This window comes from Zea mays, chromosome 6 (genome assembly GCF_902167145.1).
Source record: "Zea mays cultivar B73 chromosome 6, Zm-B73-REFERENCE-NAM-5.0, whole genome shotgun sequence".
Taxonomy (NCBI): domain Eukaryota; kingdom Viridiplantae; phylum Streptophyta; class Magnoliopsida; order Poales; family Poaceae; genus Zea; species Zea mays.
The window spans coordinates 80322170-80337617 of NC_050101.1; the positions used below are offsets into that span (position 1 = coordinate 80322170).

The 15448-nt window shown below is 42.0% G+C and overlaps 1 protein-coding gene across 2 annotated transcripts; it reads left to right on the forward strand.

Moving 5' to 3' along the window:
- Nucleotides 1–5047: 5047 nt before the first annotated feature.
- On the forward strand, nucleotides 5048–15448 carry LOC100384449 (uncharacterized). Of its 2 annotated transcripts, none has more exons than XM_008649971.4 (8): nucleotides 5048–5380; nucleotides 5468–5660; nucleotides 13126–13231; nucleotides 13330–13519; nucleotides 14051–14233; nucleotides 14327–14410; nucleotides 14805–14987; nucleotides 15101–15448. In XM_008649971.4, the coding sequence occupies exons 1-7, from the start codon at nucleotides 5180–5182 to the stop codon at nucleotides 14979–14981; spliced, it is 1134 nt and encodes a 377-aa protein (XP_008648193.1). In that variant the 5' UTR covers nucleotides 5048–5179; the 3' UTR covers nucleotides 14982–14987; nucleotides 15101–15448. The 2 variants fall into 2 exon arrangements, with proteins under 2 accessions (XP_008648193.1, NP_001170456.1); NM_001176985.1 differs by having other exon boundaries at nucleotides 5081–5380; nucleotides 15207–15434.

Consider the following 15448-nt stretch of genomic DNA (forward strand, 5'->3'; position numbering starts at 1 on the left):
TGTTTTTTGGCCTAAAGGCCTTGTACATCCTAGGGTTGCTGACCACCCCCTTGGCCACCGCCTGAGTCGAGGATGACTCCAATTCAAGTGGGGGAATAATGAGGACATCATTCCCATACAAACAATGCATGGACCGACAACACGAGCATGTGCACGAAAGCTGAATCTCTAGGTTCGTTCTAACCTAGTCAATTGTGTTTTAGAGTTTACGCTTGGTAGCATAGATGTTTTAATGATTAGAAACTTTGGAGAGGACCATAAAGGACTTGATAAAGGCTAAGTCTGACTCGGCTGCGATTTCATCTCAAGGTCTAGGACCAGTCTACACTAAAATGGACGCCCAGGATGCATCTGGATTCCGATTGCGATGAACTTGATATGGATGGAAATATAAGAAGATTATCTAACCAACCCAACTGGTCCCACCTTAAAATTCATCCGGAGTCAACAGGAATCGTCGAAATAAGTCAGTGTTTAGATTCTGTTTTAGTGCTACGACACCGTCTATTGGATCGTTGGACCGTGTATCATGTTGGAGCCCATTAGGGGTACCTCCAAGGGTTGTGCACGCCCCTAACCTCTATTTTAACAGCAACCAATGCACGTTAGGTTTTGGGGTTTTTGCTTAGATCATATATGTCGTTGAACAATATCGTCGTTCATCGGGTTGAGACCCCACCTCATGATCAATGCAGTTTTGATTATGTTCTTCCTGTACTTGCTTGTGTTCTTGATTACGCTTACAGGGTGAGCCTTCGTGGTGAGATCACTTGTGTGTCACGGGTGATAACCAATGGAGCGGTGGTGTAGTGATTGTGAGGATCTATTCGCTCAGAGACTTGGATCATCATCAAGATCACCCAATCAAGTTATCGTACCTCACGGAAGATCGGGCCCTGCCCTCTTTCATCCCCATGCTAGGAACAGACATTGGTGGGGAGCCACCACCCTTAGATCTCCCAGCTAATGTAGCACTCGGCCCGACAATTGTCTTGTGCCCATTCAATAATAATGCTACATCTAGCCTTGTGCCCATGCATGCTTTAGTTGGGGTTAAAGCTTGCACCCTAGCGACCCTTGCAGACTACATCTCCATTATACATAGGCATGGAATTATGTTGCGCTTAGGCCCCTCACCACCACCTTGACGCACTTGGGATTGGTGCCTCCATTCTGCTGATGTCCCTTGCTTCTGTTTCCCTCATCGTTCACTCGTCACTAGATACTAGTGTTTGTGCCTCGTCTGCCCTTGGTGCCCGTGCCTTCGAGACTCTTGGCAGTTACGCTCCCGACAAGGCTGATGATGTCACCCATGGTAGGGTCGTTTTTAGGGTGGATGATCTTGAGGCCCCCGCTATATGTGGCATTATAGGGGTCATGGTTATCCTAGGTACCCCACCACTCAAGGCATCCATCACTTGTGGCACATCATCACGTGTCAGGGTATTGTCCTTTCATCACCTAAGTAGAGGATGCCTTGGTCCTCCTTGGGGTGGTGTTAGGGACTGCCTTCGGGCCTCGAGCACTCTATGTACGGTTCACCATCGCCGCAGAACTAGAAATAGAACATTCATTAGAATATATAAGAAAGGAAAAAGAATACTAAGTCTACTCTCTAGAGCCGGTTATCTACCTAGTGCAAGGTGCTTGTGAAAGGGGCCTTCGGGTCCTACCGTTGACACTTCCTTATGGAAGAGTCAATAGAGTGAGGAGCCCTCTTGCATGATCTCGCATTAAGATAACGGTAGGACCCCAAACTCTTTGGGGGCACGAAGGCTTTATAGGAATAAGGGACTCAATACGACTAAGTGTAATCATGTCACCAGATAGAAGGATTTTTCATGGACCATCGAGGGCATTACGACCTTGAGGTAGGGACCCCACATCTAAAGGCATATTCACAAGTTCATAACGCTAAGTTATCAAATAAGTCTCAAGTATGACACTATAATGTGTGATATCACAAGCTTAATAGATATGTTTTTATCGTGACTTAGGTTGTAGGGTACTCAAGGTCACTATTTGATACGTACATCAACCTTGTAGCCACACATGTTCATGACAATGTATCATGAAGTATAATAAAGTAAAAATGATACACTGGTTACTAACTACATTGTACCCAACAACATGACCCTGGTTGTGGACATGACATGTCATAACTACCCTTGCGGTAGGTACGACAGTCGACTGGATAAGGGCACCCCTTACACTGTGCCATGATCAAAAGCATGGCTCCATGCGTGACTCCAATATTATGATAAAAACAAGGTAGTTAAGTCTCATACTGTGGAAGCTGAGGTTCATATAACATATGTCCTCTGCACTATAAAAAGGAGTAGAGTAATGTTCAAGGGAGACACAACTCTAGCTGGGTCAGACCCAAGAGAGACCTAAAGGGACAAATGGTTCCATACTCTATACCATGAGCAGATATAAAGCTATATTAGGATCATTAGTTTAGAACTTCTACCACAACTAAGAGGTGAAGGAAAGATAAATAGTCTTGATGCTCATTAGTGTATAAGCTTGTAATATTCTTCACCTTTGTGTTTATCAAGAATATTATGGATAGTACGATTGAACCTCTCTTAGGCTGTATCCAGCGACTTGTGCAAACGCCCACATATGCGTATTTTGCACAACCGCGACATATTATTCACGTTTCTAGCAGGTCACAGATATCGTCGAGCAAAATGTGCGATCGATCGCGTAGTCGCGTATTTCCATGGATTCTCTCTCCTCTGCGGAAGACGTTGGGCATGCACATGCGCGAGCCATGAGATGAGATCACCTTTTACATCATGCACCTGACACGTATTTTGCACGTGCACATGTCGGTGCCACCGGACACAACCTTAGTCGTGCTTGGATCGGCACGCCCACCTCGTCTCTTCCGAAAAGATAATCCTTTTATCTTTCGTTTCACTCTTTTGGTTGGGCATGATAAGGGCGCGAAATATTCCGCGTGTTTGGTTGCATGTATGTATGGAGAAGTTGCACCCACTGGTTCCCAAAGCGGTGTTTATTTGGTTGACTTCTCTACATATGCAAAGAAGCCATCAGAGCTAGACCCACGCGGGACGCTCGTTCAACACGTACGTCGATGCACATGCAACGACATAGAACACGATAAATCTTTCTAGTGTGTTTTTCATTATATCTTTTAATTAAAAGATTTAATCACCGAACTGATTTCATATTTGTGTCTCTAAGATTTTTGAACAAAACTAGACCACTCATGTTATATAATATTTGAAGACTTATTTATATATCTTTCTCTAATACATGTCTCAGTGCAATCAACTAAATAAAGTATGTCTAGTCTGCATAAGTTTGTGCAAGCAATCACTAAATGTCTTGTATGAGCTCAATCCAGTGCTGCTACGGTAACGAATCAGAAGATGTCACCTATACTACCTAAAAGGTATCTCGCATTGGGGCAAATATGTCTGTCTGAATAGAACAATCACACATTCAGTTGTCTGGAACTTTAAAAGTGGACGTAAAAAAATCTGAACCGATCTACCACAACTTTAAAATTTAGGGTATGTTTGGAAACATGGTATTTTCATAGTTCCAAGATAACATCATGGTATTTGAGCATATCATGGCATTTTAGAAAAAGTGTTTGGAAATACATATAAGAACTTTGTGTTTTAAACTATGGTTTTGCTAATACCACAATATTTTAAGGTTAAAAAACCAAAGTTTTTTGCTTGCACACAATAACAGTCTTATCTTCTAATATAATACAACTAAAATACTATGTCTCTAAACAAGTGTTGGATTACACTTATATAAAATACATCATAGTTATATCATGACATACATTAAATCTGTGGTTTTGAAAAACAAAGTTTTCAAACAGGTCCTTAGCAGCAACACGATTTACAAAAACGTTTCCTATGCGAAAACCGCTACCCACCGGTAACGGTTTACCAACGGTAAACTGGTAAAAACCGTAAAAACTGATCGGTTTGACCAATTCAAATCAATTTGAATTCGATCCGGTTTACCGGCGAAACGAACCGGTTTTTGATGTTTTTTACAGAAAAAATGGAAAATTTTGACAAGATTTATTTGTAGTTTGTTCAATTCACATTGCACAGTAAATATTAATTGATCCACATGAGATGTGTTCACCAAAATAACATATAACATACATATGCAACCACAAACTCCAGTTCTCATGCAACAAACAACCAACGAACTTCGCAATACTCAAATACAAGTTTTTTTACAACTCTCCAACGAGGCAACGACACATAGGTCGACTTATTTCACAATACTCACATGTTTATCTCGAGTCATAGTGATAGTACTCAAGCATGTTGGAAGGATCATGATATTGTTCCAATCTGTTATAGTGATAGGTCTATACAAAATATATGAGATACATTAGCGAGAAAACAAGAACGACAAATAAATATTTATCCACAAAGCAAAAAACATACCGGTATATGTGTTCGGTGTTTGTGTATTGCATGTGCACCTCAGCAAGTGTTGGACTTTTCTCCTGATCAGCAAATCTTAGGAACACATATAGAAGAACTGGAGCTAATGGTTCTAGATTGAGTCTTGTCTAGACGGATAGTTATTAGAAGAACAGAAACTACTTGATCTACGAATTCCATCTTGGTCAGGAAATGAAACCAAAATTGACCACTAAATGGCTAAACTGGACTTGAGCTACGGGTTTACCTTCATATATAATATATAACATCTTCACATATAACATATAACAGTAAACAAGACTAATATGTCTAAATTGACAACTAAATACTGAGTTTTGGCATTAAATCCGATTTTCCTGCAAAAAATGGCGGTTTACCGGTCTCAAATAACGGTTTACCTGCCACAGAAACGGGTTTACGAGCGGTTTTCGGTTTTTATAATTTTTTTCAATTTTTTTTAAATTTAGAACGAATTTTGAAAAAAAACCCGGTGGTTTATCAAAACCATCCCGACGGTTTCGGTAAACCGACCGATTCGGCCGGTTTTTACCGGTTTTGTAAACCATCAGCAACAATCAGCTGAGCACGAAACTATCCAATGGCTGCCATTCACCGAAAGCACCCTTTAAAACGCACAACTCCATAAACCCTAGCGGACAAAGCCACTTGCTCACACCAGAACCCTCTCCGCAATCTCCCCGCCTCGCTCCCGCCTCCACCCAATGGCGTCTCTCCCTAACGGTGGCGGCGCCGCCGCCTCTGGCTCATGCGGCGCGCGCCCTGTGGACAAGGAGGTGGACTTCGCCAACTACTTCTGCACGTACGCCTACCTTTACCACCAGAAGGAGATGCTCTGCGACCGCGTCCGCATGGACGCGTACCACTCCGCCGTCTTCCGCAACGCGCCCCACTTCCAGGGCAAGGTTGGCACCCCTCTGAACCCCTCAGAAAATTCGATTCTCTCCAGGCAATTTTGGGGTCCGGTTTGGTTGATTCGGCAGATCTGCCAGGTGGTCCTTGACGTGGGCACCGGGAGCGGCATCCTTGCTATCTGGAGCGCGCAGGCCGGGGCCAGGAAGGTGTACGCCGTCGAGGCGACTAACATGGCGGAGCACGCGCGCGAGCTTGCTCGCGCCAACGGCGTCACGGATATCGTTGAGGTGATACAGGGCACCGTGGAAGACGTTGACCTTCCGGAGAAAGGTGAGGCTGGTTTCTTGATGCTCGTCGTGTGATTACGAATTGGATGGGAAAAGGAATATTTCTGTTGCAATTAGTATGCTACTCCAGTCATGTGAGTGACAGAGTGTATTGTACTTCATATCTCATATCCAGTGGCGGACCCAGGATTTGAACCTAACTTCGACATATAATTCTATATATATATATATATATATATATATATATATATATATATATATATATATATATATATATATATATATATATATATATATATATATATACTGTATTTATATATTACACCTGGGTGCATTCAATATAGAGAATGCACCCAGGCCGAACCTACGCGTAGGTCCGAGCCAACCGCACCACCCAGGCCGTTTTCGTCTCTCCCGCACGCTCCCGACAGAACCTTTTCACTTTCTCGCCCCGCCCCTCTTTCTCCGTGAACGGCTCATCCGCGAACAGCTCAATCTCTTCACATAAGTTGCAATCACACCAGACCAGCAGTTGCAATTACACCAGACATCAGTTGCAATCATTGTTTTGTTTAACAGATTTTTGGACATAGTTATATAGAAGTTGCAATCACACCAGACCAGCAGTTGCAATTACACCATACAGCAGTTGCAATCATTGTTTTGTTTAACAGATTTTTGGACATAGTTATATAGAAGTTGCAATCACACCAGACCAACAGTTGCAATTACACCAGACAGCAGTTGCAATCATTGTTTGTTTAACAGATTTTTGGACATAGTTATATAGAAGTCGCAATCACACCAGACCAGCAGTTGCAATTACACCAGACATCAGTTGCAATCATTGTTTGTTTAACAGATTTTTTGACATAGTTATATAAAATTTGCAATCACACCAGACCAGCAATTGCAATTACACCAGACCAGCAGTTGCAATCATTGTTTGTTTAACAGATTTTTGGACATAGTTATATAGAAGTTGCAATCACACCAGACCAGCAGTTGCAATTACACCAGACCAGCAGTTGCAATCATTGTTTGTTTAATAGATTTTTGGACATAGTTATATAGAAGTTGCAATCACACCAGACCAACAGTTGCAAGTACACCAGACCAGCAGTTGCAATCATATTTTTTAACAAAATTTTCCAGAGTTATTCAGTACTTGCAATCACATCAGAGCAACTCAGCAGTTGCATCCACACTACACCAGCAGTTGCAATTACAACACACCATCGATTGCAATCATTTTGTTTAAATTTTTTTAACAGATATTTGGGTAGAATTATACAACAGTTGCAATCACACCTAATGCGGGAGACAGGGAGGCACGCTGACAGAGAGGCGCGCGGCGGCGCGGGGACAGGGAGGCGCTCGGCGGCGATGGGGGAGAGGGTGGCGCGGGGACAGGGAAGTGCGCGGCAGCGGCTGGGGGCAGGGAGGCGCGCGTACAGGAGGGGCGAGGGCGTGCTCGGGGTGTTATTGCATCTGGGTGCATTCAATATAGAGAATGCACCCAGGTGCATTTTAGTAGCGCCGTATATATATATGTATATATATGTGTATATATATATATATATATATATATATATATATATATATATATATATATATATATATATATATATATATATATATATATATAATTTCCACCAATTCACTTCATGAGGGAAACATAACCAAAATATCTCATAATGCTTTTAAATCATCAAATTAGGTTGCAAGTTCTATATATTTGTTTATTTAAGCCTAAACGTTAAGTAGTTTGTTTTAAAACTAATTTCTTCGGTAGCCTTTTAGTCCCAAGCAAGTTGGGGTAGGCTAGAGTTGGAGCCCAATAAGGGGAACAAGAGAGAAAGGGGAGGGAAAAGCTTTTGAGAGCACTAAAAGGAAAAATGCCTAATCATGGTTCAGACACGTGGATAGCTTCTTTCCAAGCATTTCTATCCAAACACAACTCCATTGAGATATTCCATTCCTTCAAGTCTCTTTTGATTGCCTCCTCCTATGTCAAGTTTGGTCGACCTCTACCTCTCTTCACATTATTGTCTAATCTTATGATGCCACTATGCACTGGTGCCTCTGGGGTCTCCGGTGGACATGCCCAAACCATCTCAACCGGCGTTGAATAAGCTTTTCTTCAATTGGCGCTACTCCTAGCCGATCGTGTATGTCATCGTTTCTCACTCGGTCCAATCTTGTGTGCCCACATATCCAACGCAACATACGAATCTCTGCAACACTTAGTTGTTGGATATATTGTCTCTTAGTAGGCCAACACTCATGCCCATATAACATAGCAAGCCTAATCGCTGTCCTATAGAACTTGCCTTTCAACTTCTGTGGCACTCTCTTGTCGCATAGGACTCCCGATGCTTGACGCCATTTCATCCACCCCGCTTTGATTCTATGGCTAACATCTTCATCAATATCACTATCTCTCTGAAGCATCGATCCCAAATAACGGAAGGTGTCCTTCTTTGGTACTACCTGGCCTCCCAAACTTACATCTCAATCCTCACTAATTGTAGTACCAAAATCACATCTCATATACTCGGTTTTGGTCCTGCTAATTCTAAATCCTTTTGACTTTATGGTCTGACGCTATAACTCTAGCTTTCTATTTACTCCTTCTCGGCTTTCATCAACCAGAACTACATCGTCAGCAAAAAGCATACACCAAAGGATATCTCCTTATATATCCCTCGTGATCTCATCTATCACTAAGACAAATAGATAAGGGCTCAAAGCTGAACCTTGATGTAGTCCTATGTTAATCGGGAAACGTTTGTATCACCATCAGTTGTTCGGCAACTAGTCACAACCTTGTTATACATGTCCTTGATGAGCATAACATACTTTGTTGAGACTTTATGCTTATCCAATGCCCACCACATGAGATTCCTAGGTATGTTATCATAGGTCTTTTCCAAGTCGATAAAAATTATGTGCAAGTCCTTCTGCTCCTTATATCGCTCCATGACCTGCCTTATTAAGAAAATTGTTTCCATGGTTGACCTTCTAGACATAAATCCAAATTGGTTCATGATGATATGCGTCATTCCTCTCAGGCGATGCTCAATAACTCTCTCCCATAGCTTCATAGTGTGGCTCATGAGCTTAATCCCTCGATAGTTGGTACAACTTTGAATATCTCCCTTGTTCTTGAAGATTGGTACTAATGTACTCCTCCACTCATCGGGCATCCTGTTTGATCGAAAAATATGGTTGAAGAACTTGGTTAGCCAAACAATAGCAATATCCCCAAGGCATTTCCATACCTCTATTGGGATACCATCCGTGCCCATCGCCTTGCCCCCTTTCATTCTCTTTAAAGCTTTCTTTGACTTCTGATTCTTGGATCCTACGTACGAAGCATCTATTTAAATCATCAAAGGAGTCATCCAATTGGATGTCCATAGTCTCATTCTCACCATTGAAAAGATTCTCAAAATACCCATGCCACCTCTTTTTGATGTCTTGTCCTTTCACTAAGAGTTGATCCATCTCATCCTTAATGCATTTAACTTGGTTGAGGTCCCTTGTCTTCCTTTCTCGAATCCTAGCTATCTTATAGACATCTTTCTCTTCTTCCTTTGTACTTAGTTTTCGGTAAAGATCATCATAGGCTCGACCCTTTGCCTCACTCACAACTCGCTTTGCGGTCTTCTTTGCCACCTTATACATCTCTATGTTGACCGCGCTTCTGTCATGGAACAAGCTCCTGTAACATTCTTTGTTCTCCTTTATTGCCTTTTGAACATCCTCGGTCCACCACCAAGTATCCTTAGATTCACCGCTGCTCCCTTTGGTCACTCCAAACACCTTTGACGCCATCTTCCTAATACAAGTTGTCATCTTCACCCACATGTTATTTGCACTTCTTCTTCGAACCAAGTGTCCTCCACAAAAACTCTTTTCCTAAAAACTTTGGACTCAGCTTTGAGTTTCCACCACTTCGTCCTCGTAATTTTGGCTTGTTTAACCCTATGGAAGCGTAACATACTTTGTTGGGACTTTATGCTTATCCAATGCCGCCACATGAGATTCCTAGGTATTTTATCGTAGGCCTTTTCCAAGTCGATAAAACCATTTGCAAGTCCTTCTGCTCCTTATATCGCTCAATGACCTGCCTTATTAAGAAAATTGCTTCCATGGTTGACCTTCTAGGCATGAATCCAAATTGGTTCATGGTGATATGCGTCATTCCTCTCGATGCTCAATAACTCTCTCCCATAGCTTCATAGTGTGGCTCATGAGCTTAATCCCTCGATAGTTGGTACAACTCTGAATATCTCCCTTGTTCTTGAAGATTGATACTAATGTACTCCTCCACTCATCGGACATCTTGTTTGATCGAAAAATATGGTTGAACAACCTGGTTAGCCAAACGATAGCAATATCCCCAAGGCATTTTCACGCATCTTTGGGATACCATCCGTGCCCATCGCCTTGCCACCTTTCATTCTCTTGAAAGCTTCTTTGACCTCTGATTCTTGGATCCTACGTACGAAGCATCTATTTAAATCATCAATGGAGTCATCCAATTGGATGTCCATAGTCTCATTCTCACCATTGAAGAGATTGTCAAAATACCTCTGCCATCTCTGTTTGATGTCTTGTCCTTTCACTAAGAGTTGATCCATCTCATCCTTATTCCTTAATGTATTTAACTTGGTTGAGGTCCCTCGTCTTCCTTTCTTGAATCCTAGCTATCTTATAGACATCTTTCTCCCCTTCCTTTGTACTTAGTCTTCGGTAAATATCATCATAGGCTCGACCCTTTGCCTCACTCACAACTCGCTTTGTAGTCTTCTTTGCCACCTTATACATCTCTATGTTGACCACGCTCCTGTCATGGAACAAGCTCCTGTAACATTCTTTCTTCTCCTTTATTACCTTTTGAACATCCTCGGTCCACCACCAAGTATTCTTAGATTCACCGCTGCTCCCTTTGGTCACTCCAAACACCTCTGACACCACTTTTCTAATACAAGATGTCATCTTCACCCACATGTTGTTTGTATCTTCTTCGAACCAAGCGTCCTCCACAAAAACTCTTTCCCTAAAAACTTCGGATGTCTCCCCTTTGAGTTTCCACCACTTCGTCCTCGCAATTTTGTCTTGTTTAACCTTATGGAAGCGTAACATACTTTGTTGGGACTTTATGCTTATCCAATGGCCACCACATGAGATTCCTAGGTATTTTATCATAGGCCTTTTCCAAGTCGATAAAAACCATGTGCAAGTCCTTCTGCTCCTTATATCGCTCATTAAGAAAATTGCTTCCATGGTTGACCTTCTAGGCATGAATCCAAATTGGTTCATGGTGATATGCGTCATTCCTCTCAGGCGATGCTCAATAACTCTCTCTCATAGCTTCATAGTGTGGCTCATGAGCTTAATCCCTCGATAGTTGGTACAACTTTGAATATCTCCTTTGTTCTTGAAGATTGGTACTAATGTACTCCTCCACTCATCGGACATCCTGTTTGATTGAAAAATATGGTTGAACAACTTGGTTAGCCAAACAATAGCAATATCTCCAAGGCATTTCCACACCTCTATTGGGATATCGTTCGTGCCCATCGCCTTGCCCCCTTTCATTCTCTTTAAAGCTTCTTTGACCTCTGATTCTTGGATCCTACGTACGAAACATCTATTTATATCATCAAAGGAGTCATCCAAATGGATGTCCATAGTCTCATTCTCACCATTGAAAAGATTGTCAAAATACCTCTGCCACCTTTGTTTGGTGTCTTGTCCTTTCACTAAGAGTTGATCCATCTCATCCTTAATGCATTTAACTTGGTTGAGGTCCCTCGTCTTTCTTTCTCGAATCCTAGCTATCTTATAGACATCTTTCTCCCCTTCCTTTGTACTTAGTCTTCGGTAAAGATCATCATAGGCTCGACCCTTTGCCTCACTCACAACTCGCTTTGCAGTCTTCTTTGCCACCTTATACCTCTTATGTTGACCGCGCTTCTGCCATTGAACAAGCTCCTGTAACATTCTTTCTTCTCCTTTATTGCCTTTTAAACATCTTCGATCCACCACCAAGTATCCTTAGATTCACCGCTGCTCCCTTTGGTCACTCCAAACACCTCTGACGCCACCTTCCTAATACATGTTGCCATCTTCACCCACATGTTGTTTGCATCTTCTTCTTCGAACTAAGCGCCCTCCATAAAAACTCTTTCACTAAGAACTTCGAATGTCTCTCCATTGAGTTTCCACCACTTCATCCTCGCAATTTTGGCTTGTTAAACCCTATGGGTACTGAACCGAAAACGGAAGTCAACCACCACAAGATTATGTTGGGGCACGACACTCTCTCCAGGTATCACCTTACAATTAAAACAGGGTTGTTTATCTTCTCTCCTTATGAGCACGAAGTTGATCTGGCTCGAACGATGGCCACCGCTAAAAGTCACCAAATGAGAATCTCTCTTTCTGAAGAAAGTGTTGGCTATCACTAGGTTGTAGGCTACAGCAAAGTCCAAAATATCCTCTCATTGATACCTACTACCATACCCGAAACCTCCATGAGCCAGCTCATAACCTACATTTGTTGAACCTACATGACCATTGAGATCTCCTATGAAAAGCTTCTCATTGGTTGGTACCGCTCTGACCATGCCATCTAAGTCTTCCCAGAACTTTCTCTTCTCGCTCTCACTGAGACCAACCTGAGGGGCATATGCACTTATAATTTTCAAGACTACATCCCTCAAAACTAGTTTGACTAGGATAATCCTATCCCCCTGCCTTTTGACGTCCACCACTACATCCTTGAGGGTCTTATCAATCAGGATACCTACTCCATTTTTGTTTGCCACTGTTCCTGAGTACCATAGTTTGAAACCAGTGTTCTCCACCTCCTTTGCTTTTTGCCCTTTCCATTTTGTCTCCTGGACACATAGGATACTAACATGCCTCCTTCTCGCTGCATCGACTAACTCTCTTAGCTTACCTGTAAGGGACCTACGTTCCAACTACCTACACGGATCCTAGTCGGCTCAACTAGCTTCCTTACCCCTCACACCCGTTGAGACAGATGTGAAGACCCTTGCATATTTGTCACTACACCCGGGCGCCGATGTAGCGCGCCACTAAGGAAGCGACAACCTGATCCTTGCTCACTTGACACCGCATCCAGATCACGACACGGCGCGCCACCAAGGGGGTGGCGTCCCGGCCCTTGCCCATTTAACACCATACCCCGGGCTCATGGCGCGTCGCTAAGAGGTTACGCCCAACGGTTTTTTATTGGGTTTCATCTCCATTTTAAGTGGCTAAATTTTTATAGCTGTCTCGCCATGCCTAATGCAACCCTCCTCCTTGTACCTGGACTTGGGACCAGGCTATGTTGCACCATCATATGCTGAGACAACATAGGCGTGGTTGCTCATATCAAGATAAAAGTTAAATTTTTTAATCTGAACATGGAAGTTATGATGTTCAGAATACTGACTACTGGTACTTTTTGTTGTCTCTGATGGCAGTTGATGTCATTATATCAGAGTGGATGGGCTACTTTCTTTTGAGAGAGTCCATGTTTGATTCCGTCATTTGCGCACGTGACCGCTGGTTGAAGCCAGATGGTGTGATGTAAGTCTATCCTGGAAGTTATGTTAATAAGCACCTACCAGAGTTCTTTGTCGCAGGCAGAACACAGATTTACTAAGCGTAAGATCATTCCTTTTCAGGTATCCTAGCCATGCTCGGATGTGGCTAGCACCCATAAGAACTGGTTTGGGTGACAAGAAGAGGGAAGATTTTGATATTGCTATGGATGACTGGAGCCTGTTTGTTCAGGACACTCAAACTTATTATGGTGTCAACATGAATGCTTTGACAAAGGCATATCGTGCAGAACATGAAAAATACTATTTGAAGGCATGACACCTTTATCTCTCTCTTCTAGTTCATGACTGTAGTCTTGGAATGTAAAATTCAGGTTATCTTAACTTATGAATGACTTGTACTCCCTCCGTTCTTTTTTATTTGTCGTGTTTTAGTTCAAAAATAAACTAGCTGGTGACAAATATTCGAGAACGGAGGTAGTATATTGTTATTATGGTAATGTATATGTCTTTTAAGTATAATAATGTTCTTTGTTGCACTTTCTGAGTAATTACGACACTCAATTTAGGGAAACAATGATCCTTCGAATCTTTAGCAATATTTTGGATGAACTGTTGCTTGCAAAGTTATACAGCCTACATTTATCTCCACTGAAATTTGAACTCTATTGATTTAGTACACATTGAATCATGCCCTAGATTGTTTAACCTGAAGTCTGGGTATAATTTCAGTTGCTAGTTCTGCACTTGCTTAAGGGGATCAATAGATTCTTGCTGGGGAATCAGCTTGCAAGTGTTTCTTTTCCACACACTTAAATGTGCATATGGTTTTGTTCTGCTGCAGTCTTCAATATGGAACAATCTTCATCCAAACCAAGTTATCGGTCAACCTGCAGCTATCAAGGAAATTGATTGCTTGACAGCCACTGTCGATGAGATCCGAGAAGTCAGAGCACAAGTCACATTGCCAATCAGAATGGAAGCTAGATTATCAGCACTGGCTGGATGGTTTGATGTTCATTTTCGAGTATGTCAGACTTAAACTGCAACCCACTACATGCTATGACTGAACTACACTTTACTTAAGAATGGTGCTTGCTATGTTTACGATAATTTTCAGGGTAGTGCTCAAAACCCTGGGGTGGAGGAAGTTGAATTAACTACAGCGCCAGATGAGCATGGTGGAACTCATTGGGGTCAGCAGGTTGGTTTCCTGGAATCTGTTACCAGCTATAGCCTGTAGTTACTAAATTTTCGATCTTCTCTTCTCCCGCGACCTCTAAACATTGACTGCTAACAAAAGAAATTTTGCGAATGGAGGGAAAAGAACTATATATTTTCCCTTTTGAATTTATATAGGCAGAGGGCAAAGCTTCTCTTAAAAAAATAAAAGAGAAGGGGAAAAAAGGAACTTTAAAAAAACATGTTGATTTCACCAGAACTGCTCTACAAATGAATGCTTTTATTTGAGGCGTTAACTTTTGCAAAACAAGCTACTCTTTCAGCTGGTTTTGCCGTTATTGAAATGCACACTGCTCATGGAACAGTTAACTGGTCTAGAAAACTTGATCAGAACATTGTTTTTTTTCCTTCTCAAGGTATTCTTGCTGACTCCACCTCTGAGTGTGACTAAAGGAGACAACGTTAACGTTTCCTTCTCGATGGTTCGCTCGAAGGAAAATCATCGGCTTATGGATATGGAGTTCACATATGAATTGCACGAGTTATCTGGCAGGAAGCACCCAGCAGTCAAAACCAAGATGTACTTAGAGTAGAACAAGGTAAAGACTATAATATGCTTACAAATTTCGCACATTCAAATTTTTAGTAGTAGTATCATACAGAAATTGGAGATATGCCACAGTATTTACTATTGCCTGAGAAATTACCTCAGGTTCGCCAGCATAATGATCTGTGACACAGATGCTCACACATGAAGCATGCTGCATTGCTTTAGTTGATAACATGGTTCAATCTTACCCTTGTTCATCATCAATCAGATGGAAAGACGGAACCTCACGACGCCGTTGCTGAAACCTTTGCTCAGAAGCTGAGCATGTAGTGTGCTTGTTACACCCATGATGGGTACATTGAGACCATTTATGTTGTATTAGTAATATATTGTTTGATTGCCCAATTAACGGGGTGAGCCATTGTTTCATCACAACATCGATGTGTTAGCAGATAACCACATCGCCGTTTTAAGCAAACATTGAGTGCGGAATTTTGTTGTCTTTGTGAA

What these genes read in the sequence shown, in the direction of transcription:
- LOC100384449 (XM_008649971.4), top strand. Translation starts at nt 5,180, where the DNA reads ATGGCGTCTCTCCCTAACGGTGGCGGCGCCGCCGCCTCTGGCTCATGC. An exon ending in CGCCCCACTTCCAGGGCAAG is followed by an intron (nt 5,381 to 5,467) that starts GTTGGCACCCCT and finishes CAGATCTGCCAG; the next exon opens with GTGGTCCTTGACGTGGGCAC. An exon ending in TTGAAGCCAGATGGTGTGAT is followed by an intron (nt 13,232 to 13,329) that starts GTAAGTCTATCC and finishes ATTCCTTTTCAG; the next exon opens with GTATCCTAGCCATGCTCGGA.